The sequence below is a fragment of the Malassezia japonica genome, chromosome 1, assembly GCF_029542785.1.
Source record: "Malassezia japonica chromosome 1, complete sequence".
NCBI classification, from domain to species: domain Eukaryota; kingdom Fungi; phylum Basidiomycota; class Malasseziomycetes; order Malasseziales; family Malasseziaceae; genus Malassezia; species Malassezia japonica.
This window is the reverse complement of record NC_083370.1, coordinates 642,291-664,070: the sequence shown is the minus strand read 5'-3', so window position 1 is coordinate 664,070 and position 21,780 is coordinate 642,291. Positions and strand designations below refer to the sequence as shown.

The 21,780-nt window shown below is 52.0% G+C and overlaps 6 protein-coding genes across 6 annotated transcripts; 2 read left to right on the top strand and 4 right to left on the bottom strand.

The window, feature by feature from the left end:
- Positions 1-45: 45 nt before the first annotated feature.
- Positions 46-1,778, bottom strand: MJAP1_000378 (taxifolin 8-monooxygenase; the record flags this gene model as incomplete). The annotated part of the gene is made up of 3 exons (XM_060264348.1): positions 46-1,591; positions 1,614-1,716; positions 1,739-1,778. 3 exons carry the CDS (start codon positions 1,776-1,778, stop codon positions 46-48), a joined length of 1,689 nt encoding a protein of 562 aa, XP_060120331.1.
- Positions 1,779-1,946: 168 nt separating this feature from the next.
- MJAP1_000377 (uncharacterized protein) lies at positions 1,947-3,248 on the top strand (the record flags this gene model as incomplete). Its single annotated transcript, XM_060264347.1, has 1 exon — positions 1,947-3,248. The coding sequence occupies one exon, from the start codon at positions 1,947-1,949 to the stop codon at positions 3,246-3,248; it is 1,302 nt and encodes a 433-aa protein (XP_060120330.1).
- An 11,978-nt stretch (positions 3,249-15,226) lies between these two features.
- Positions 15,227-16,489, bottom strand: MJAP1_000376 (uncharacterized protein; the record flags this gene model as incomplete). Its single annotated transcript, XM_060264346.1, has 2 exons — positions 15,227-15,241; positions 15,974-16,489. Coding segments are annotated over 2 exons (531 nt in total), but the record flags the coding sequence as incomplete, so codon positions are not given.
- A 530-nt stretch (positions 16,490-17,019) lies between these two features.
- On the top strand, positions 17,020-17,902 carry MJAP1_000375 (uncharacterized protein; the record flags this gene model as incomplete). The annotated part of the gene is made up of 5 exons (XM_060264345.1): positions 17,020-17,127; positions 17,150-17,398; positions 17,421-17,576; positions 17,599-17,643; positions 17,666-17,902. 5 exons carry the CDS (start codon positions 17,020-17,022, stop codon positions 17,900-17,902), a joined length of 795 nt encoding a protein of 264 aa, XP_060120328.1.
- A 41-nt stretch (positions 17,903-17,943) lies between these two features.
- On the bottom strand, positions 17,944-19,687 carry MJAP1_000374 (uncharacterized protein; the record flags this gene model as incomplete). The annotated part of the gene is made up of 2 exons (XM_060264344.1): positions 17,944-18,001; positions 18,045-19,687. 2 exons carry the CDS (start codon positions 19,685-19,687, stop codon positions 17,944-17,946), a joined length of 1,701 nt encoding a protein of 566 aa, XP_060120327.1.
- A 38-nt stretch (positions 19,688-19,725) lies between these two features.
- On the bottom strand, positions 19,726-21,763 carry MJAP1_000373 (RNA helicase; the record flags this gene model as incomplete). The annotated part of the gene is made up of 2 exons (XM_060264343.1): positions 19,726-21,688; positions 21,711-21,763. The coding sequence occupies 2 exons, from the start codon at positions 21,761-21,763 to the stop codon at positions 19,726-19,728; spliced, it is 2,016 nt and encodes a 671-aa protein (XP_060120326.1).
- Positions 21,764-21,780: the final 17 nt, after the last annotated feature.

Below are 21,780 nucleotides of genomic sequence, written 5' to 3'. Positions count from 1 at the left end.
TAAAGGATTCAGGCACAAGGTGCGGTGCGCGGTGCGCATGTCGTTTTAGAGGGGCTTCAGCGGCCGGTTTGCGATCGGGGTGGCCGACAGCAGCGAGGCGCTAACCACGCCGGCGCGGTGCGCGACCATCGACATGAGGCTGTCCGAAAGGCCGTGCGTGTATTCGTTGCAGCCAAACACATAGACGTTGGCGGGCGTCGTGGGGCGCTCGGGCACCTCGTGACGCTCCGTGCACGGCGTGCACGGCGTGCTGGGCGTGCCAGAGTTGTAGCCCGAGTCGCCGCGGCGTGCGGACGCGACGCTGCTCTCGCGGCTGCCCTCGCGCCCGACACGGCTCTGGGGGATGCGCTCGAGGACAGCGGGGTGCACGGTCGCAGCCGACATGTCGTGACGCCAGCGCGGAGGGTCCGAGGGGACAAGGCGGTAGTCGCGCGTGATACCGCGTGCGGCCGCGCGAGCCACGTCGGGATCGGCGGCGCTGGCAATCTCGGCGTCTTCGCGCATCTCACGCTCGCGAAGGGCAAGCACACCCTCAGCAGAAAGCATAGGGAAATGAGAAGAAAGCGTACGAACAAAAGGGAGCGTACTAGCAGCCCGTTGAAAGCCCGTGCCAAGAAAAACAGCGTCGTACACGTCCGAGCGCTTGACAGAGTCGCCGGCGGTGGTCGACGTAGAAATGCGAATGCGGCCGTCGGGGAGCGACTCAGCACTGTCCAGCGCCGTGCTCGCCATGACACGGACAACGCCTTTTTCAGGCATGTAGGGGTCCCGGTAGTCGATTTCCTGGTCATAGACCAGCTCATACACTTGCGAAAGCAGGTCGCTGCGCACGACCGAGTAGTTGGTGCGCTTAAACTCGTCGAGCTGCGCGCGGCGCGCGCGTGCGGTGCTCTCCCAGAACGTCGACACGCTCGAGGGGTCGAATGCGGCACTGTTCACAAACGGCGAGTCGTCGGACGGCACCAGCGCCGACGCACGCACAATCATGTCAAGGTCGGCGTCGGGGAAACGGTCGCGCAGGTAGCACACCATCTCGGCAGACGACTGGCCGCCACCAACCACCGCAAGGCGGAGACGGGGGGCAGCCGTGTCGACATCGCGGCGCTGGAGCACTTTGTCCAGGCGCGCCATTTGAGGAAGAAAAGTGGATGCGTGCACCACGCGCGACACGTTCTCGGGGTCGCTCGGCGGCCACTTGTACATCGACTGGAAGACGGGGGGGACGTTGGCCGAGCCACCGACAGCCGTCGTAACATTGCGCGCGTTCAGCGTCTCGGTCTCGCCCGTAATCGTGTTCTTTGCGAGGACGCGCAAATAGACCACCTTTCCGTCGCGCTCCACGGGCTGAATGTCGGTGACTGTGCGGCCGTAGTGGGCATAGGACTGCATCCGCTGCGCAGCCCACGCCAGGTACGCGCTCCACTCACGGCGGCTCGGCACCTTTTCTTCGCGGTTGATGTACTGCGCAAGACGGCCCTCGGTGTGCAAAAAGTTGAGGAACGTGTAGGCAGACGTGGGGTCGCGCATCGTCGCCAGGTCCTTGATCGGGGACACTTGGAGCTGCGCGCCAGGAAGCAGCAGAGAGGGGTGCCTGCGTTAGACCGGGGACATACCATGCGAATTGCGGCTGCTTTTCCAGGAAGCACATGGAAAAATTTTTGACCTTGGCTTCCTCGCTCTCATGCAGGGCAATGCACAGTGCCAGATTGGCAGGGCCTACGTCAGTAGCGCAACATACCGAAGCCAACGCCGATGAGGTCGTACACACGCTCAGACATGGTGTACGCAGAAGAACTTGCCCGCACTGCCTTTGTCCGATTGACACAACTCTTGGCACAGAGCCAGCTGCGCCCTCCCATCGATTACGCACGGCCTCCTATTTTTGCCGCATTACTCGGGCCCTTGCTCGCACCGCATTTACCACGTGGCAGGGCGTAGCTCCCACCATGTCGGGTTGGCTTGCGAAGAAGGCAGTATGGCCCACGGCCGTGCCAGAAAAGACCTTTCAGCTTCTGATCGGTGCGGATACGCTGGTGGAAGTCAAGGTCCAGCATGGCGGAGCGCAAGAGGGCCGCGAGGCGGTGCACATCGTCACGCCGACCGCAACGGGGCACGGACGTGCTCTGATCGCCGCTGATGTCGCGATGCACGTCGTGCCGCCTTGTGCGCCGTACACTCATCCTTCGCAGGAGCCGAATGATAACTCGCTCAATGCACGCAGCAAGCGCATGGCGCACGTCGAGCTGATAGGCGGCAACGACCTCTCTCTGCTCAATGTCTGGGCACTGACCTACATTTTTTTTACGCTGTGGCCCGACCAGGAGTACTTTGTGCTCCAAACGAGGTCGGCGCCTTCTTCGGGCGCTTGGGTCGTGCCCTTGCTGGCATCAGGGCTGGCTGTGCCGCACCCGGCAGACACACAGGCGCGCAAGACGTCTGTGGATGCTGACGCGAGCGGCGAGGTGCTGGTCTCGCGCGCAGCATTCTGGCAGGGCGCTGGGCCGTTGCCTGCAGGAGGATGGGTGCCCGTGCTTGACTCGGACGCGACCTACCCCCATCTCGCGCAGTCGCACCGCGCGGCGCCGAGCGGCCTTGCTGTCGGCACGCTTCACCCGGCCCGTGCGCCCAAACTTGGCCTGTGGAACGTGCAACACGCTACGCTACCGCTCTACCGCCGCTATATTCCCGAGATTGGTCAGACGCTTTCGTTCCGTCTGGCGAGCTCGCTCAGCGAGACGGACGTCGACCTACTGCACCGCTGGCACGCAACGGACCGCGTCAACACTGGCTGGCGCCAGGACATGCCGCGCGAGGAGCACCGCAAGTACCTCGCGGAGCAAGAGGCCTCGAGTGACTCGATTGCACTGATCGGTGAATGGGACGGCGAGCCATTTGGCTATGTGGAAATCTACCACGCAAAAGAAAATGCGCTGCGAAACTATTTTGACGCTGGTGACTATGACCGCGGTTTCCACGCTTTGGTCGGCGAAGAAAAGTTCCGTGGACCTCACCGTGTGAGGTCGTGGATGGGGAGCGTAATCCACCTGCTCTTCCTCCTCGATCCTCGTACGATGCGTGTAGTGAGCGAGCCACGTGCAAGCAACACCAAAATGGTCGAGTACGAGTGCATGTGCGGCGGTCATGTCGAAAAGCTCATCGATCTGCCGCACAAGCGCGCTGCACTGGTGTTTATTCCTCGCGAACGCTTCTTCCAACTGTGCCCTGTGGGACCTTTGCCGACAGTCTGATAGGCCGATATGGTGATTATGCAGGGTCCACTCTGCCTGGTGCCTGACGCCGAGTGCATCTGATTGGTCATGCCTCCACATGTCGACGTGCAGGTCGATCGTGTCATGGCCCAAAAAGTGGAGCATGCGGGCGATCTCTTCAAGCAATACATTGACCTAGATGTTCCGCGCTACAGTTACGAATGCCCCGGTAGATGCGAACTGCTTTGTAGCTTTGTAAAGCTACTTTGCTAAAGAGATCATGGTATAAGGTTGAATAAAAAAAAATTATGGCTCCACAATTCCCACTCGGCAAACGGACCGTTGCAATAGTGCTCCATCACGAACAAATGATCGAACGTCCTACAGAGGTGCCGGAAGGGCGATAGCCTCTGCTGCTAGGAGATTCAACTCGCATTGCAGTCGATATCAAACACAACAGGGACCAAGTCAGACCTAGGCTTGCCCATACAGTTTCGCCCAAAATCCTCAGTGGCGACGCCGCATTGCTGCCTTACGACGTCGAGCTGGAAGTCATCGGTGCATACTTACCGTATAAAACTGTGACAGGAGAGAAAGACCGTGGCAATTCACATTTTGCTCGACCTATTGCCCGTATTTTAGGTGACCATGCTGGTCTACAACTGCCCCATTTTTGGACTTTGATTTACATATTATGCAACGTTTGGCCAAGTGAAAAAGACTTTGATTTCGTTTTACCGAAGACAATCGCTGAATTACCAACCCTAAACCAGCTCGTTCGGATGCGTCTGTGTTCTAAACCCGACGTAGATGGGAAGTATTCTGACAATTACTGCCCGTACCAAGAGTATACGATCAATGGCAGTAACCCGCTCTGGTGGTACTCAGTAGATGCCACTTCATTTTGGCAAGGGTGTGGACCTTTTTTTGCAGGAACCTGGATCCCCGACTATTATTCGCATCCGGCCTTTTCTTCGCCGTACTCATCTTTGCGCTGCCACTTTCCGTTTGTAATGAATGATGAAGATGAGCTCCCAGGGCAGCTGGATGGATCGCAAATCAAGACAATTTCTGTCCCTTTATGCTGAAGTCCGTTAACCTACAACGTGCTCTCGTACTGGATCGTGCACGCGTGGAACCAATTATCATCTACACCGCCATCGCAGCAATTCAGAATATAACATCCAATGCACTTGGACCATACACCCTAGTTCCTGATGTAATTAGTCTTCTGTCTACTACCATCAGACATTTTCACACAAACTCTGTCTGAACTGAAGGTTGTTGTGCCGCCTCCACGCTAGAGTAATTTTAAATGTTACACATGGTCTGCTTTGTAATTCGTGAGTCATGTAGAAACGCATTATAAAAGGGTCTCAGGTACTTGTCGCTTTTCAGCATAACCTTCTCATGACAGAATTTACCGATATTCCCCCCGGTAAATACTCATTCACAGCTGGAAGAAGAAGTAAAATCGAATTTGAAGTCCAGCACAAAGGTTATATGTATGAGCGGTTGGCTCTCGTAATTAAACCGCACATTACATTTGGCGACTCTGAGACATTAGATCCAAAAATTGAGCTTCAAGTTATAGTACCATCTCTCCCCTACGAGGGCAGTGGCTGCTTCGCATGCTCAGGAGCACCACAAGATGCGATCGTGATAATGACAGGTTGTACTTCAGAATACACGCTAACTGTTACAACACTTTGGGTGATTTGCCATATCGTATTTACGATGTGGCCTAATCGGTTAACTTTTGCATTAATGATACCTAAAAGTATCTTCCAGCACAACAGGGCCATTCAAGCCCAAATGCAAAGACTCGCGTATTTTACAAGCTCAACTTCGGATGACTATGATGAAGTGAACTTTAAACACTACAAATGCACGTACTTCTTTCGCGAACAATTTTGGAAAGGGTTTGGCGCAAGTGAAGAGTACCGCTGGGCTCCTTTGTTGACTGGTGGAGTGTTCCGGTCGATTTACAATTTCTGGCAAGCGCAGCTGTTTTCAAGTTCTCTGGGCGACAAAACGCCACCCCTGCAAACTGCAGGTGATTATACCAACACTTCGTTGGACACAAGTGTACTATACCGGAGATTTCTACCCGAAATCAAGCAGACTCTGGTGTACCGGCTCATTGATTTACGTACTTCATTCGACATTAATCGGCTCTGCTCTTGGAGCGTTGATAAGCGTCTCAAAGAGGATTGGTTTGAAAAAGCAAAATTGGACAACATGTACATTTATCTCAAGAATTCAAACAGCCTTTGCCGCTATACTTTGATTGGTGAATTGGATGAAGTTCCTTTCTGTTACGTGGAAGTAAACGAGAAGGATTCTTGTATCCGGTCGGATTCTATCACAAGGGAGGGACTTTCTGTCATGTTTCGAATCATCTTTAACGAGCACTGTTTGCAAAATCGGCTTTTAACTGTTGCTACTACGGCTGGGCTTGTACACATGTTGTTCTTACTAGATCCCAATACGACACAAATTGGCGTTGCACCGAACGTCAACAATATTCCACTGATCAAATGTCTGTGCGAGTCCGGAGGATTTTTTCATGAGGTACGTACCAGTTTTTTCGGGGGAGAAGGGGATGTGCTAATTGTAGCTAAATGGCTCATACTTTGAGCGTAAAGCACTAGTTGTATATCCACAGGAGCGATTTTATCAATTTTTTCCTAGAGTACCTCTGCCTATGCTTTGAATCGAAAAAGTGAATATGACTAAAATGAATCTGTAACGTAATCTTTTGAAACCTAGTCATTTTATTACCTGCTACCTGAAGCACTTGTCATTGATTACTCATGGTACGAACCAATAATTTAGATAATTCGCATATGAACATCGAGTCATACATTCACCGTAAAAACGCTAAATCCAGGAAACACAAGTTGTCTAGATCTTGCTACGATGACCAGTGACGGTGAATGCAGTTCAGTAATGAGGATAGTTGATACTAAGGGAATAAGTTTTAGTGCGCCCCATGTTTCCGCGAGAATCGCGCCAGGCTCATACACATTCTTTCTTGGATCATTGTCGAAAATACGTGTAAAAGTGGAACGGACGAAGCTAGGAAATACAAATGATCTTCACTATACTATAAGACTTTTTAATTTGGGAAAAGACAAGTCAATCTTTGTCCACCCTCAAGCAGAGGTATATGTACGCACACACATCCCGGTGACATCTCCCACTCAAAGTCACAAAGCCAAAATACAACAACCCAAACGCCCTTTTATTCCAATTATATCATTCTTTTATAAAGAAGATGACCCACTTACTCTGCACCATATTTGGTGTTTTTGCTATACATTGTTTACCTTCTGGCCTGAACAAGAGTTTATTGCGCTGGATACTTCAACGTCAGCAACACTACCATACTGGCTCTTACCACTAATGGCGTCACGAATCGCAGGACCATGGCCTGAAGCGCTTGGCATCAAAGAGTTCCAACAATATCAGTCCACAGTCGCTCTTTCTCGGGCAGAGTTCTGGCAAGGGGCTGGCCCTTTGATAATGGGTGGTTGGGTACCAGCCTTGGACGGACAACGGCTACAGGTTTCCTATATGGATTTTCAAACAATCACTGATTTGAGTTTATTACCCTGGGAAATAACTCGAAAGGTTGTTCCGTTCTATGAGAGGTACATTGCAGAGTTTGGGGAGACGATCTCATTTTTTATGTTGACGCCAAACTGGATTGCAGGGCATGACCAGCCTAGTTTAGTACTACCAACAGAGAGTTTCTTCTTTGAATGCAATTGGGATGGTAAGCCATTTGCTACTGTGTGGACAAACAGGAATGAGTTCAGTGTCAACTGTAACAGAAATTATATTCAAGATCAATCGCACCAGAGGGTCGGCACGCAGTCAATTATACATGTACGTTTTTTTTTGCATTATTCCACTAACAGAAAAGTTCTTGTTTTTGATTAACGATAAAACTATGGAACTAAGTACAAAACCTGAAGAAGACGAAGAAAATGTCGAGTTGATCAAGTCACTTCTCCAGAGTGGAGGCCATGTCGACCGAGTGCGTGAAAAAGTTAGGCTGACTCTACAGTATGAAGAACCTTGCTGTCACCGCGAGCTAACGATTAAATTCACGCGAAAGAGATTTTTTCAAACTGGGTTCTTTTCTCCACTGCCCAAATGGAAGCCAGATGAGCCTTGTTGTTAGGTAGGTAGACAACGGGCCAGGGTAGTTGCACAGTTTTAGTAATTCAATTGTCCTGCAGCTTGGTTTGCCACACGGTTGGTATCTCCGCATTCTATACCGATTCGTGTGAGCAATAACACGTGGTAATTCACACAATGGGGTGTCTAGTCAGTTTCCTCCACCAACATTCAACTTCTCCCGTGCAAAACAGTTGATCCATAATATGCAAAGCCCGAGTGAGGCTGTTCGTGGCCCATTTCGTCTAAAAATTGGACAAACCGAAATAAAAGTTCAAGTCACACATCATGAAGATTCGAATGATCGGTTCGTGTGCGAACTTGCGCCTTCTGTAATTTATGGTGACTCTGACCTACTCGAGGAAGGTGTTGGGCTCCGCGTCACTTCACCAGGAGCCGACGACGAGAACGATGGTAGATGGGATTGTTTAAATTTGCCACAAGAAGTTACTATGACCTCATCGGTCCCCATACCAGATTCCAGTTTCACGCTGCCTAAATTTTGGGCATTGTGTTACATTTTGTTCACTTTATGGCCCGATCAGGAATCATTTACTTTCAAGTTACCAAAATCAAATACCAAGCAACGCTGGTGTATTAAAGCTCGTTTGACAGAATTACTATACATGCCAGATTGGTTTCAAGAGGGCCGTAAAACGGCGGATGGCGAGGAGATAAGTGAAGGAGGGGTTTTCCGAAAAACATTCTGGCAAGGAGCGGGAGCTGATGCGATTAATAGATGGGCTCCCATGTTAGGCTATTCCGTGCTCGCCTGCGTTGACATGGTTAGAAAACGATGTTTTACCTCCGAAGTCACTGACAACCCATTATCGAATCCTAAAGGTAATTATGAAGAAAATATGAGCTCTTTGGTTACAGGAGTTTTCTATAAGCGCTACTGTCCTGAACTGAGCCAGACTTTAACATTCAGAATTCTTGATCTGAATTCCTCAAGTGACGCAGAACTAATTCTAAGTTGGAAAGTTGCACAACATCTCGAAAGAGATTGGTGTGAATCTGTGAATCTCGATGATTTCCAGCCTTACTTTGATTATTATGTGAATGAAGAAGGATACGCTCTACTCGGCGAATTAGACGGGATACCAATATCATACGTTGAAGTAAGATGGGATCAAAATCTATTGAACACGGACGATGTTCGCAAACAGCGAACCCCAATTTTGATTCGAACTGTTTTTAATGAAAACGTATTGAACAATCGCACTCTCATTACTACAACAATCAAATCACTAGTCCACATGCTGTTCCTGTTGGATCCAAGCATTCTTGAAATCCGTACAGCACCACGAGCGACAAACTTAGCCATGGTAAAATGCTTATGTGAAGCTGGAGGATATTTTTCTGAGGTGCGTTAATTTTGCAACATACTAATGATTAGTTCATCGGCTCCTGTCGAGCTCGACAAGCTCTATTATTATACCCCAGAGACCGATTTTTTGACTTTTTTCCTATCCCTTTAGCCTCGATTGCATGAATAGACATTGAAAAGGCTCGAGTTCGAGTTCGCACCATATTGATTTGTCAGCTAGAACGTGGGCGAGGTATTAGATAATGTCGAGCATGAAATGCAATTGGTGCCACTCCACATCCATCGTAATGATCAAAGAAAGTGAAAATTACCGCTTGGACAAAACGTTTGACACTAGATTAATAAGCTACAATCTTCCCAGCATACCAGGTAGGATCATACCAGGATCCTATACTTTTTGTCTCGGGGACCGGTCAAGACTACGTATGGAAATTGAGTGTGACTCGGTCGATTACAAGGACAAGATTCAGTATACGATTAGTTTACAGAGCCCAGAAGGCCAGAAAGGTTTATTTGAAACTTGTCATTTAAAAGCAAAGGTGATTAACAAGGCGCCCAAGCATGTCGGTCCGGCTAAAGCAAAAGAAATAAGACAAGAATCTGTATCGTATCCTATCGCAACATTCCTCGTTCAAGACTTGGTGAGCCCCCTCACCCTTCGCCAAATTTGGTGTTATTGTTATACTTTATTCTCTTTATGGCCTGAACAAGAGTTCATCGCGCTGGATTTGAAAAACTCTTCTAATATACAACGTTGGCTTCCTTCGCTTTGCGCTACAAGACTAGCAGGGCCATGGCCGGAACATTTTGAAATTTCCAAAACCCTAGAATACGCATCAACAGCTGCTTTGTCTCGTGCTGACTTCTGGCAAGGAGCTGGCCCATTGAAGCTGGGGGGTTGGGTCCCAGCTCTCGATGAAGATCATCTGCTGCAAGACACTTATTTTTTGCATACGACGGATGAAACTAATGCTGAGGTATCCAAACTGACTGTGCGGGAGGTTAAAGAAAATGTGCCCCTGTATCAAAGGTTCCTACCAGAGTTCGGAATCTGCGTCACCTTTCTCATGCAAGAGCTAGAATGGGAAGCATCTGACTTGGAGCTAGCTTGGGTATTGCCCTCTAAACGACTCGATTTTATCTGTCAATGGGACTGTCAGCCATTTGCCAGCGTTAGCATACAAAACGGAGACTTCCTTATATTTGGCGCTGGAACCCCTGAGGAAGAAACGATACGTGCAGAAGTTCAAATCAGGTCAATCATCCATGTGAGTTTCAAGTTTTGTACTGACAAAGTTTCTTTTTCTGGTTAATGAACAGGCCCACGAACTTTTCACGACCGTGGAGGAGAATGAGGAAACTATTGACCACATCAGGTTGCTGTTGCGGTGTGGAGGTCATATTGAACGTGTATGTTGTAAAAAGTGGCTGATTTCTAGCATCAAAATGGATGTTGTTTCCGCAAGCTAATCATCGCTGTACCGCGCAAGCAGTACTTTCAAACAGGCTTTTACCATCCGCTTCCCAAATGGAAGCCCGAAGTAGCACGTTCTTAGTATAAATGAACGATGCATTATGCCAATACATCCAAAATGAAACATTTGTAATTAAATTTATCCGGTGACCAAGTCGCCACTCGGTGATTCGATGTTGCCATTACTGCTCTATCCTTTGCATTTGACTTCTCAGAAAATACGAAGGCGAGTCCTGCCAACCAGTCTACCGTTGCCGGTTTGAATCGGTGCGACTATGAACAAAACCTCACATAAGTTTTAGTAATCAAATTCATCCGTCGGAAGTATCCTTGGTGGCGAATTTAACAATAAAGACATCAATCTAGCCATGCCACCCACCCCCCACCCCCCCGTGATTGAGAGATTGACTGACGTGCCTCAAGGTCGTTACCCATTGCACATTGGGACTTGTACTGAACTAGACATAAAGGTCGAGCACCAAGGGTATGACTTTGGAGGCCGTTTGGTGCACCTGGTAACACCCGAGACAAAGGTCGTGGGCGCCTTTGCCCTGCCGCGTGGCATAAGATTACGAATACTTGCTCCCTACCTTGAATACCCTGACGAATATGGAAATGTACAGGAAACAGGAGTGCACTGCGATCGTGCGATCGTATGGCTAATAGAAGAGTCTGGACCTGTTCTATTGACGCCTAGACATGCATGGGTTCTATTTTATGTATTTTTTACTCTGTGGCCTGGCCAAAAGCACTTTGATTTCTGTCTCCCAAATACAAAACATAATATCCGATGCATGGGGCAGTTCTTTTTTCTAAAGCAAAGGATTTGGAGTGCTGAATTTAACAACTATGACTATGATGAGCAATATGAAGTTGGTGGTGTTAATTCGCCATCGTTTTGGATGTGTGGTGGTCCAGACAATACCAATGCCTGGATTCCTGATACTAGCCTAATTTCTACAGCACGATCACCTTATGAGCCATTAACTGGTCCCGGAAAACTAAACAAGCGAAACAGACGTCATTCCAAGAATGAACAAAACATTCAAAAATCAAGTGACTTTGGAAAAGTTATATACCATCGCTTTATCCCGGAGACTAAATCTATGTTAATTTACCGAAGTTTTCACCCCGAAAAGGACCATGAAACTCTTGAGCAGTGTGGGAAGCCGTGTAGCCCTTATTGTCACACGAAAATTATTGGAGAGCTAAGCGATATTCCCTTTGGTTGTGTCGTCTTAAATGATTATCGCAGCGCGCCTAGTTTCAATGATCTGGGAATTGAAGGTCAAGTTGCTTTTCAAATTTACTATATTGAAAAGTATCAAGAAAATGCACGAGACATCCTAATTGCCCTACAGTCACTTCTCCACATGCTATTTTTGCTGGACCCTTCCTCTAGAAGTGTTGTGGCGATCACCGGCGCTCTAGATTTGACCTTAATCAAATGGATGTGTATGTCGGGTGGAAATATAAGTAAAGTAAGTAAAAATGGCTCACCATCTTCAGTCTTTCGGATCGCTTGATGAGCCTCAAGTATTAATTGAGTTTTCAAGAGATGCATATCTTACATTTTTCCCTAGTGGAACCCCATATATCGCCTGCACAACATCATGGGAAGGCTTTTGTCATCACAAAGACAAGGACCCGAGATCTCATTACAGTTACAGTGCTGTGATGCCATCGGATCTAACATCCTTCAAATATTCCTTTTCTTCAAACTCCAATGCAATCCTGCCGGGAAATTACCGGCTTGATATTCACGGTTGTGCATTTGAGCAATATACAGTTGACATTATGGACCATGGCCAAGATTATGCGCGTTACCGCATAACTCTTTCATCAAAACATACGAAAAACGAAACAAACATTACAGATGACTCTGAACTAACCATTAGAGTGCATAACCCAGCCTCAAAAGAGTCAGGTCAAGACAGATCTCTAAAAGTACCTCTTGCTAATACAAAGCGGATTCCGATTGTTGAGCTGGTCAGCAATGATTCAGGACCACGGCTAGTGATGAAACGTATATGGACGTATTGTTACATTCTGTTTACTTTGTGGCCTCACCACGAATATATTACATTGGACACGAAAGAAGCACTAACACAAAACTCCTGGATCGTGCCACTCCTCGGCTCTGGGCTGGCTCGAAAGGAGTTACCTCGGGACGATTTCGGACTCTCTTTACTGTTCGGTGAAGACACTTGCGATCGCCACGTTTATTTATCTCGCGCTCAATTTTGGCAAGGGGTGGGCCCATTTAACGCGAAAAAATGGATCCCGATGCTGAGAAAGGGTAACTTTCCTTGGTTTTGTGTTTCAGCTTCTGAGGAGCAGGGACCTGAACTAGGCGTTGGGGAATCCACATTCCATCGAGGCATTCCTCATTGGGTCGGAAAGGAAGGCTTGATAATGTATCGACGTTTCATTCCTGAAGTCGGAAAAGTCTTGACTTTTCGGCTGAAAGACTATAAACGCGAAATCTTTTCGGCGGACAGTATCTACTTCAACAGATTCCCTGAGTCTGTCCCTCTTATCTGTGAATGGGACGGCATTCCCTTTGTGCGTGCACATGTTCATACCGCAAGAGAGTGCAATAAAGAGAATGATACGAAATCATTTCGCGTTGATGAACCCAAGGACAAACCACCCACTACAAATGAGCGACTTATGTTCTATCGAAGCTTGATCCACGTACGTGACATGCGTTTTGCTAATACCAGTTCATTTTTATCACTGACGACCGCGTTATGTATATTCATAACGAGGTAAGCACCGACTTCCCGGATATTGTCGAATCCTTAGGTCAATGTGGTGGATGTGTTGAGTGGGTACGTATAATTATTTTAACTGACTTGTCTAGATTAGTGCAGATTGTTGTCATGAACACTTTGAGACTCATATCTCCCGTTTAAACTTTTTCCAATACGGCTTTTATGGACCTGTACCAAATCTGGAGTACAAAGAATCAAGCCCGCTCGTATTTGCCGCAACCCCAAACTATAGCAAGTAACCCTCATGATATACTTATCCGTCGCTCACCGGATGGAAGTCAAGAGTAGTTTAAATTAACCACGTGCAAGTAAATATCACCTAAATGAAGCTTTAGTAATTAAATTTATCGTCGGCCCAAGTTGCCACTCGGTGACTCGACCCTTCCAACACTATTTTCTCCTTCGCATTTGGCTACCCAGATGGAGAGATTGACCTAATGGGTCCTATCCCTTGCGCATCGCACCTGCACTGAACTCGATATCAAAGTCGAGCACCAGGGAGTTGACTTTGGAAAACGTGTGGTGCATCTGGTATCGCCTGAGACGAAAGTAACTGGTGCCTTTGCTCTGCCGCGCGGCATAAAAATACGAGTTGTTGCTCCTTATCTTCCGTACCCTGACGAAAATGGAAATGCCGAGGGGACAGAATCCCATTGTTATCGTGCAATCGCATAATTATTAGAGGGGCCCGAACCTGACCTATTGACGCCAAGACATATGTGGACACTTTTTTACGTCTTTTTCACTCTATGGCCTGGCCAAAAGGGTTTTGATTTCTTGTTTCGAAACACAAGCCACAATTCTCACTGCATGAGGCAATCTGTTTATTTAAAGCAACGGTTATGGACTTATCAATACAACGATTTTGAATATGATAAGTACAAAGCTGGTGGCGTTTGTGGGCCTGAATTTTGGATGTGGGGTGGGCCTGATAAACTCAATGCCTGGATTCCAGATACCGAGTTGATCTCTACAACGCGACTATCTTTTGAATCTTTGATTTGCTCTACTAGGGCAAACGAGGCAAATCAAAACCACTTTGAAAAGGAGTCAGACACTATCAAGTCAAAGGGTTTGGGTAAAATCGTATATCGTCGGTTTATCCCAGAGACAAAATGCATGTTATTATACCGATTTGTCCACCCCGACAATGATCGTGAAATCCTTGAGCAATGTGGGAGACCGAGTAGTCCTTATTGCCATACGACAATTATTGGAGAGCTAAACGGAGTTCCCTTTGTTTGTGTCGATTTAATCGACTATCGCAACCATCCTAGCTTCAATGATCTTAAAATTGAAGGACAAGTTGTTTTTCAAATTTATTTTGATGAAGCCCATGAAGAAAATACACGAGACGTTCTAATTGCATTGCATTCACTCCTACATATGGTGTTTTTACTGAATCCTTCTTCCACAAGTGTTGTGTCTACTTCAAGCGTACTAGACTTGTCATTAATCAAGTGCATGTGTATGTCGGGTGGGCATATAAGCAAAGTAAGTGAAGTTGGCTAACTCTTTACAGTCGTTTGGATCGTTTGAAAAGCCTCAAGTATTAATTGAATTTTCAAAGCCAGCATTCCTTGAATATTTTCCCAGTGGTCGTCCATATATCGCTTGCACTACGTCATTCGAAGAGGAATGTGGTCATGAAATCATGGACTCGAAATCTCACTACAGTTTCAAGTCTGAAATGCCCTCAGGCCTAACGTCCTTCAAATATACCTTCTCATCAAAATCAAATACAGTCCTTCCGGGAACGTTCAGGCTTGATATTTATGGTTGTTTGTTTCAGGAATACACCGTTGATATCAAGTACTATAACTCGGGACAGTTTCGATGCACCTTTTCTCTTCGATAAACGAAACGGAGATGTGCACGTTTATTTGTCGCGTGCTCGATTTTGGCAAGGGGCAGGCCCATTTGGCGCAAGAAAGTGGACTCCGGTCGTGAAGAAGGGCGACGTTAGCAGGTTATCTGTTTTTATTGCTCGTAATCAAGAGCTTGAGCAGGAACTCAACGAATGCACATTGTATCAAGACAATTTGGACTGGGGTGGCAAAGAAGGAGGCTCGACAATATATCGACGGTTTATCCCCGAAGCCGGGAAAGTCCTGACTTTTCGACTAATGGACTATGAAGGCGAGCCAGTGTCAGCGGACGGTATCTACTCTAGCAATCTTCCTTCGCCTCTCCCCCTGGTTTGTGAATGGGATAATATTCCCTTTGCAAGTGCTAGCATTTGTGGTACGAACAGAGACGACTGCTATAAAAAAAAGCATGATACGAAATCATTTCACGTTGACGAAGTCGAAGACAAACCGCCAACTAAACAAGAGCAACTTGTGCTTTATCGAAGCTTGATCCACGTACGTGAGAGGACATTTTGCTAATTACAGTTCATTTTTATCACTGATAAACTCGTTATGAGCATTTATCGCGAAATAACCTCGGATCACCCGGATGTTGTCGAAGCCCTGTGTCAATGTGGAGGACGGGTTGAGGGGGTAAGTATGGTTGTGCTAGCTGACATGATCAGATACGCTCTTACTGTTGTTGGGATGTCTACAAGATACGTGTTCCTCGGGAACAATTCTTTCAATACGGATTTTACGGTCCTGCACCAGAAAAAAAAGAGACAAGCACACTCGAGGCTGCCCCTACCTCGGGTAACGCTATACAAACTTCATAACATGTTTGTTCGCAGCTGCAATAGGTAACAAGGTATATCATCTACATGGTACATGCATTAACGAAGTGGGACGGAAGGACGGGCAATTGGTTTGTGCACGTCTCCAGCCGCACTTGGCGCTTGCGGTGCAGGTCGTGCGAAACTGCACGACACGGCAAACGAGGTCCGGTTGTGCATCACTTGCGGCGCTGCGACACTGCTCCGTGGCTTGCGCACCGGGGGAATGGTGTACCGCTTCGTCGGGGCCTTATAAGCCACCGGCTTCCCGTTTTCATCGAGGACGCTTCGGTGCGGCGGCCATGCCACGGAGCCCCCTTTGCCAATCTCCTTTCCGAGCGATGTCGTCTTGGACTCTTTTTCAGACACGCTCATGGCAGACAGTTGGGCATTGAGACTGCGCTCGCCAAACACCTTGCGCTTCGGCTCGCCCTTGTTCTTGAGCGAGAGATGCTGCATATCCTCCAGCACGGCCGACATGTCGTCTGTACGCTTTTCCGACTTGGTATTCGCCATAACGATCCCAAGACCTGCAAGCTGGTCATCCTTGGGCATCTTTTCAAGCGAGTCCAGTACGATGGCCATTTCGCGACGCATCGTGTGCGTCCTAGACATGTCGTAGTTCGACGCGCGCCGTTTCGGCACGTCCGCATCGGGGTGTGTTTTCTCCACCAGCTTGCTCACCGGCTCAGGCAGACGCGTTGGCGAAAACGTTCCGCGCTCCAGGGGCCCCAGGTGAGGCGCATCGGGCACTTTGGCAGCGTCCACAGGAGACGCCCATTCATCGTCCACCGCAAGGTTGGGGCTGCTCCTCGCAGACGACATACCACGCGCTTCGACATCCCTGCGAGTTGCTTCAGACAAATTTCGTGCATGGCTGCGCTTCGCTTTTGGGGTCAGCGGAAAAGAAATGCCGATGCCCGCTACGCCGCCGTCCTGCGGCATGGAATGCAGCGCGTGTGCACGCAAAGGAGCGGGCCGGTGTGGCTCCGGCGCCTCGCCACGGGGCGATGCCGGCACTCTTGTGTGTTCCCGCTCGTCCGTGACCCATGTCGCCTGCGGCCCATCAAACTGTTTCGGCGACGCATCGAGCTTGGGCGCCGGCGGGGGGTATAGTGAGGGGGGAGCGGTTCATTCTCGCGCGCGGCGATGCGTCGCGAGCGCCTTACCGGAGCCGTGTCCTTGCGCGCGTCAGAAAAGGTATCAGCAGCATGCTGCGGCGGGTCCGCGCGGCTCGCTTGGCGAGTACGCATCGTGGACTGACAGGGTCTAGCAGCGCCTGATTGGCCTGCGAAATCAACAACGCCCTGGACGCGTCGCGTACGTCACGTGCAAAACCGATCCGTGCGTTCACGATGGCGCGTGCATGGGCCCCCCTGCAGCTTGCGCGGCATACACGCCCCTGGACGCTGGGCACGGGGCGGTGGTCGGATGCGCTGAAGCAGATTGCCAAGACAGACGAGGTAGGTACACGCACTAATGTAGGCCGCGCTGCCTGAAAGTGTCCTGATTGATTCGGATGCACATACTTATACGGTCTACGATGGCTACCCCAAAGCGCAATTTCATTTTCTCATTGTACCCCGCCTGCCGCTGTACCGCGAAGAGGTGCTTGAGAATGGCAAGCGGCGGAGAGTACAGATCCATGCGCGCGAGCTTGACTCGGTCAGTACGTTGCTGGCGAGCCGGCATGCCGCGTTTGTGCTCGAGTGCCTCGAGAAAGCAAGCAAGCGGGTACGTTGTTCCCCTGACACAGTTGATCGACCGTATCCACGAGTCGATGCAACGGCTTGCCATTCCCGAGACGCCGGGCGAATGCGACTATGCAAAAGATGGCCAAGGGACAGGAGCCACTTGGGACGTGCGCTGCGGATTCCACTCGATTCCTTCGATGCACCACCTGCATCTGCACGTACGTCGTGCGACTGACTCAGGTGATCTCGAGCGACCTCGTGTCAGACCGTCTCAAGCACAAGAAAGTACGTCGCTTTGCTGACGCAGCACTATCTCTCCTTTCACCCGACGGCTGGCTACTGGCTTCCATTGGAGCAAGCGCAAGAGCTTGCCAAAGACGGCGCCAGGGCCCTGCCGCATCCCGAGGCACACTACCACGACATCCTCAAGGGGCCACTTGTCGATCTCGACGACAAAAATACGTTCAAAGTGATGCCTGCACTGAAGCAGGACCTCGAGGAACGGTGGCGTGCTACCGTCGATGCGCAGCGGCTACGTAAATAGGGCATTGTCGACAATATGCAGCGTCGATTCACACAGGCACATTAGACGAGATGCGCCGCTAGCCGACACGACGCCTGCGCCCAGTACGGGGCCGGTTGGCTGGTCGTCGTGCCCCAGACGAAACACGCGGCTCTCGCCGTACTTGGCATTGGGAGCGGCGCGGTATACAAACACGTTGTGTGTGAGCGAGGCACGCGAGCCTCCCATGCGCGGCTCAATTGCCAGGACGGTCGAAGAGGCTGCGCCCGGCGCGCGGTGCACATAGACAGGATGTGCGTCGCGCTTTGACGCGAGGACATAGCTAATTGCCGGGGCAGTCTCGGTATGCTCCCACGGCGCGAGGGCCAAGGGTTTCGGAGGGGCAAACAGCAGGCCGTCGACATCGTACTTGAGCAAGAGGCGTGCGTCGGGGACGTTGGACGGCGCAGTACGCGCAAGGAGCATGCCCGCATCCGCCGGCGCGCTCTGCGACGTGGTGCCGTCGGCGTGCACTGCAGTAAATACGAGGCGCGTGCCGGCCAGTTCGTCCTCCTCTTCGAGTCCATCCTGCAAGAGGCTCGAGGTGCCTGCGCCGGGGTTCTCGGTATACTTTTCGAGTCCTTCGAGCATTGTAAGGAGCTCGCTGGGATCGAGCGTCTCGCTGACGCTGTCGTCGCCCTCAAACACGCTTGACCACCGCGTTCCTTCGTGCGCCTTGGCGATATGCAGCGTAAGGAGGCCCGTGACGTGCGTCTCGCCGGCCGTGCGCGTCTGTACATGTTCCCACGTCCAGAGACTTGTAGCGACGTCAATCTCGCCCCATAGCGCCCGCGATTCGTAGGTTCCTTGGCGGAGTGCTGCCTCGGTATCGGCATGCGCCGGCTCTTCGCCCAGTTCAGTGATGTGTGCCTCGCGCAAGGCCAGGCCGATGCTCGCGCCTTTGCGCGAAAAGTGCACACGGATTTCGTGCTTGGTGAGCGTCGCGGGCAGCGCAAACGCGACCGTCACAGTGTCGTCCGTCTGTGTCCACGAATAAGGCGGCGTCTTTCCGGGTTTGGAAGCAGGCGCAGGAGCTGCAGGCGGCGGGGCAGATGCGCCAAACGGCGCTTCTGCCCCAAGCAGCGTCGTCTCGCCGATAAGCGCCGCACTCACCGGCTCGTCTCCCGTCAAGTGCCAGACGAGGTGCACAGACGTGTCGTAGCGCACAAGTGCGACATCAAACGATGTCTGCGTCTGCGTATGATGCCCCGCACCCGACGACGCGCCGAGGCCTGCGTGCACAGGGCCGCTTTTCGAGGCGCGGCGTGCACGTTCCAGCAAGACGTGCTGGTCGGCGGCTGCTACGATGCGCCACGGCAGCGCCGTCTCGCTTTCAGGCACAGGCAATTCCGGAAGAGGATGCGTGTGCACGCGCGCCTCGAGCGAGTCCGCAGAGAGCGTCAATAGGCTCAGCACCGGCCCGTCGCACACCGCCACGGTCTGTGCGTCGACTGCGAGGATCGACGCGGACTGCGTGCTCTGCACACGGTGCACGCGCTCTACCTTGAGCGCATCGTCGAGCGCCGCGAGTGTCACGTACCCCTCCGCGTCGACGTACGCACACACCGCGCGGTCGCCCGGCACGATCGTCAGTGCGCCGTGCATCGCACGGGCCTTTAGCTCTTTGTACCCCAGCGATGCATCGTTGCCTGGGGCCGCTGCCTTGGTCGGCAAAGCAAACGTATGTTGCTTCGGCACATCGCCCGGCACGAGGCGATACGCCTCAAACTGCGGTCGCAGCAGTGCGCGGTCCGGCGCAAAGAGCATGGTTTTAAAAAGGCCCAAATCGGGAATCGGGGAAATTGCTATTCGCTATCTTGGCGGAGCTCGCGGAGGCGGCGCAGGACTAGCAGCATCCTTGCCAGGCCGCCAGTCGTGTGGGGCTCGTCGATCTCGTCGTCGACCTCGGTATCATTGGATGCGCGGATCGCACGCCACGTCTCGTCGAGCAGCGAGGTCTGCGTGGCCTGCGCCGGCTCTTCTAGCGGGAGCTCCCAGAGCGAAGGCTGGCGCCGCCCGTCGGCGTGCTCGATCGATCCTTCGGACTGCATCACGGACGACTCGCGCGAGTCCTTGTGCGTCTGGCGTGAGGAGAGACGCGCACGCTTGACGAACCCAATCGCCGAGCGGCCGTAGGTGCCCTGGCTCGAGCCCTGCGCCGCGGCATTGGCGAGGATATTCGCAAGGGGGTAGCAGCTCTGCGTGCCGGGGTGGATGCGTTTCTTGGGCTTCGCCTCGTCGGCCGCCTCGTCCTCGAGGCTGCCGCCCTGTGCAAGGACCTTGGCCTGCTCCTCCTCCTGGAAGCGCACGAGGAACGCAGCGCGCTCTTGCTGCATCTGCTTGCCCCATTCAATCTCCTCCGGCGTGTCGGTATCTTCCTTGGCGAACGCCTCCTGGGAAATAGGTGTCAGCGCGGGAATCAGAGCGCGGTGCATGTAGGTCTCGGGGCACGATCCAGCGGCCTCGGCGCGGTGCCGCGCCTTTTTCTTCTCCTCGTCGGTGCTTCCCACCTCGTGCTCCTCCTTCCAGCGGGTGTAGTCGGGATTCGGCACGCCGCGCCACAGCGGGTGCGTTTCAGAGAGGGGCACACGTCCGCCCGCTTCCCACGCGGCGTGCGCGGCGCGGCGCGATTCCGCCGACGATGCGTCGTCAAAGGGGTTCTCGGTGCCCGGCTCGCCCGGCACCTTGGCCGCGGGCCCTTCTAGGTAGTGGTAGACGAGCCACAAGAACGCCTCGGCACGCTGCCGCGCCGACAGCGGGTTACTCGCCTGGGGAAAGAAGAGCGAGTGCACGTCGAACGGCTGCGGAAAGTGCAGCGACGTGACTTCGGACGCCTGCTGCGTCAGGAGAAAGATGAGCGTCACGACCGACGTCGGCGGCACGCGGTTGCGGCGCAGGCGGCGTGCAATTTCTGACATGTCGCCCGGCACCTCTTCCGTGTCCTCGCCCGGGGTGTGACGCGCGGCCGCCGACGCCGTCGCGGTGCCGCCCGGCGGCCCTGGACGCTCGTACGGCAGCAGCACTGCTTTGAGCAGCGACTTCATGCGAGGCGCATCCTGCATGTTGCGGCGCGTATTGTCCGACTTTTGCAGCGATGGTACGGGGTGGTACGAGCGCAGAATCGTCTTCATCTCGGGGTAGAACGCGAGGGTCGTATTGATGCGGCCGACGTTCACGAGGAGGCACACCTTGGAAAAGTCTTCTGCGTACTCCTCGTCGAGCAGGCACTTTTCGCGCATGCTCTTGGTGCACTTGCTGCTGTTCATCAGCGCCTCGAGGTACAGCTCCTTGAACGTGAGCTTCTCTGCGCCGGGGTGCGCCCACGTCTCGTCCGGCTGCTCGAGCTCAGCGCAAGGCGTGATCGAGTCGGGGTAGTTGGTATCGCGCCACTGCAGGTACGCTTTGCGGCGGTCCTGCCACGCAGCGAGCTCTTCGTCCGTCTCGTCGCTGCGGCGCGCCGAGCCGGCCGACTGGCCGTACGGCCAGACGTACGTCGGAAACGGGCCGCCGATCGCGGCCGCGACACCGACCTGCACGGCCGGCGGCTGGCTCGCGACCAGCCCCTTGTCCGCCTCGGCGCTCGGCGCATCGTTCGCCAGCGCATTCACAAACGTCGACGTCGCAGGACCCCTGGGGCCGGCGCGGGGGTTCGTAAAGACGCGGCGCGTGTCGGCGAATAAGTAGCACAGCATCGCATGCTGCACGTCGACACGCGTCAGCGGCTCACCATCGTAGCGCTTCACGGGCTGATTCCGCATTTGCACAGTGCTGCATAAGTCAGGCGACGTACCCTTTACCGTGGCTCACCGGCGCGGCGCTCGACTCCGCCTCTTTCTCCCCCATGGCGGCCGAATACAACC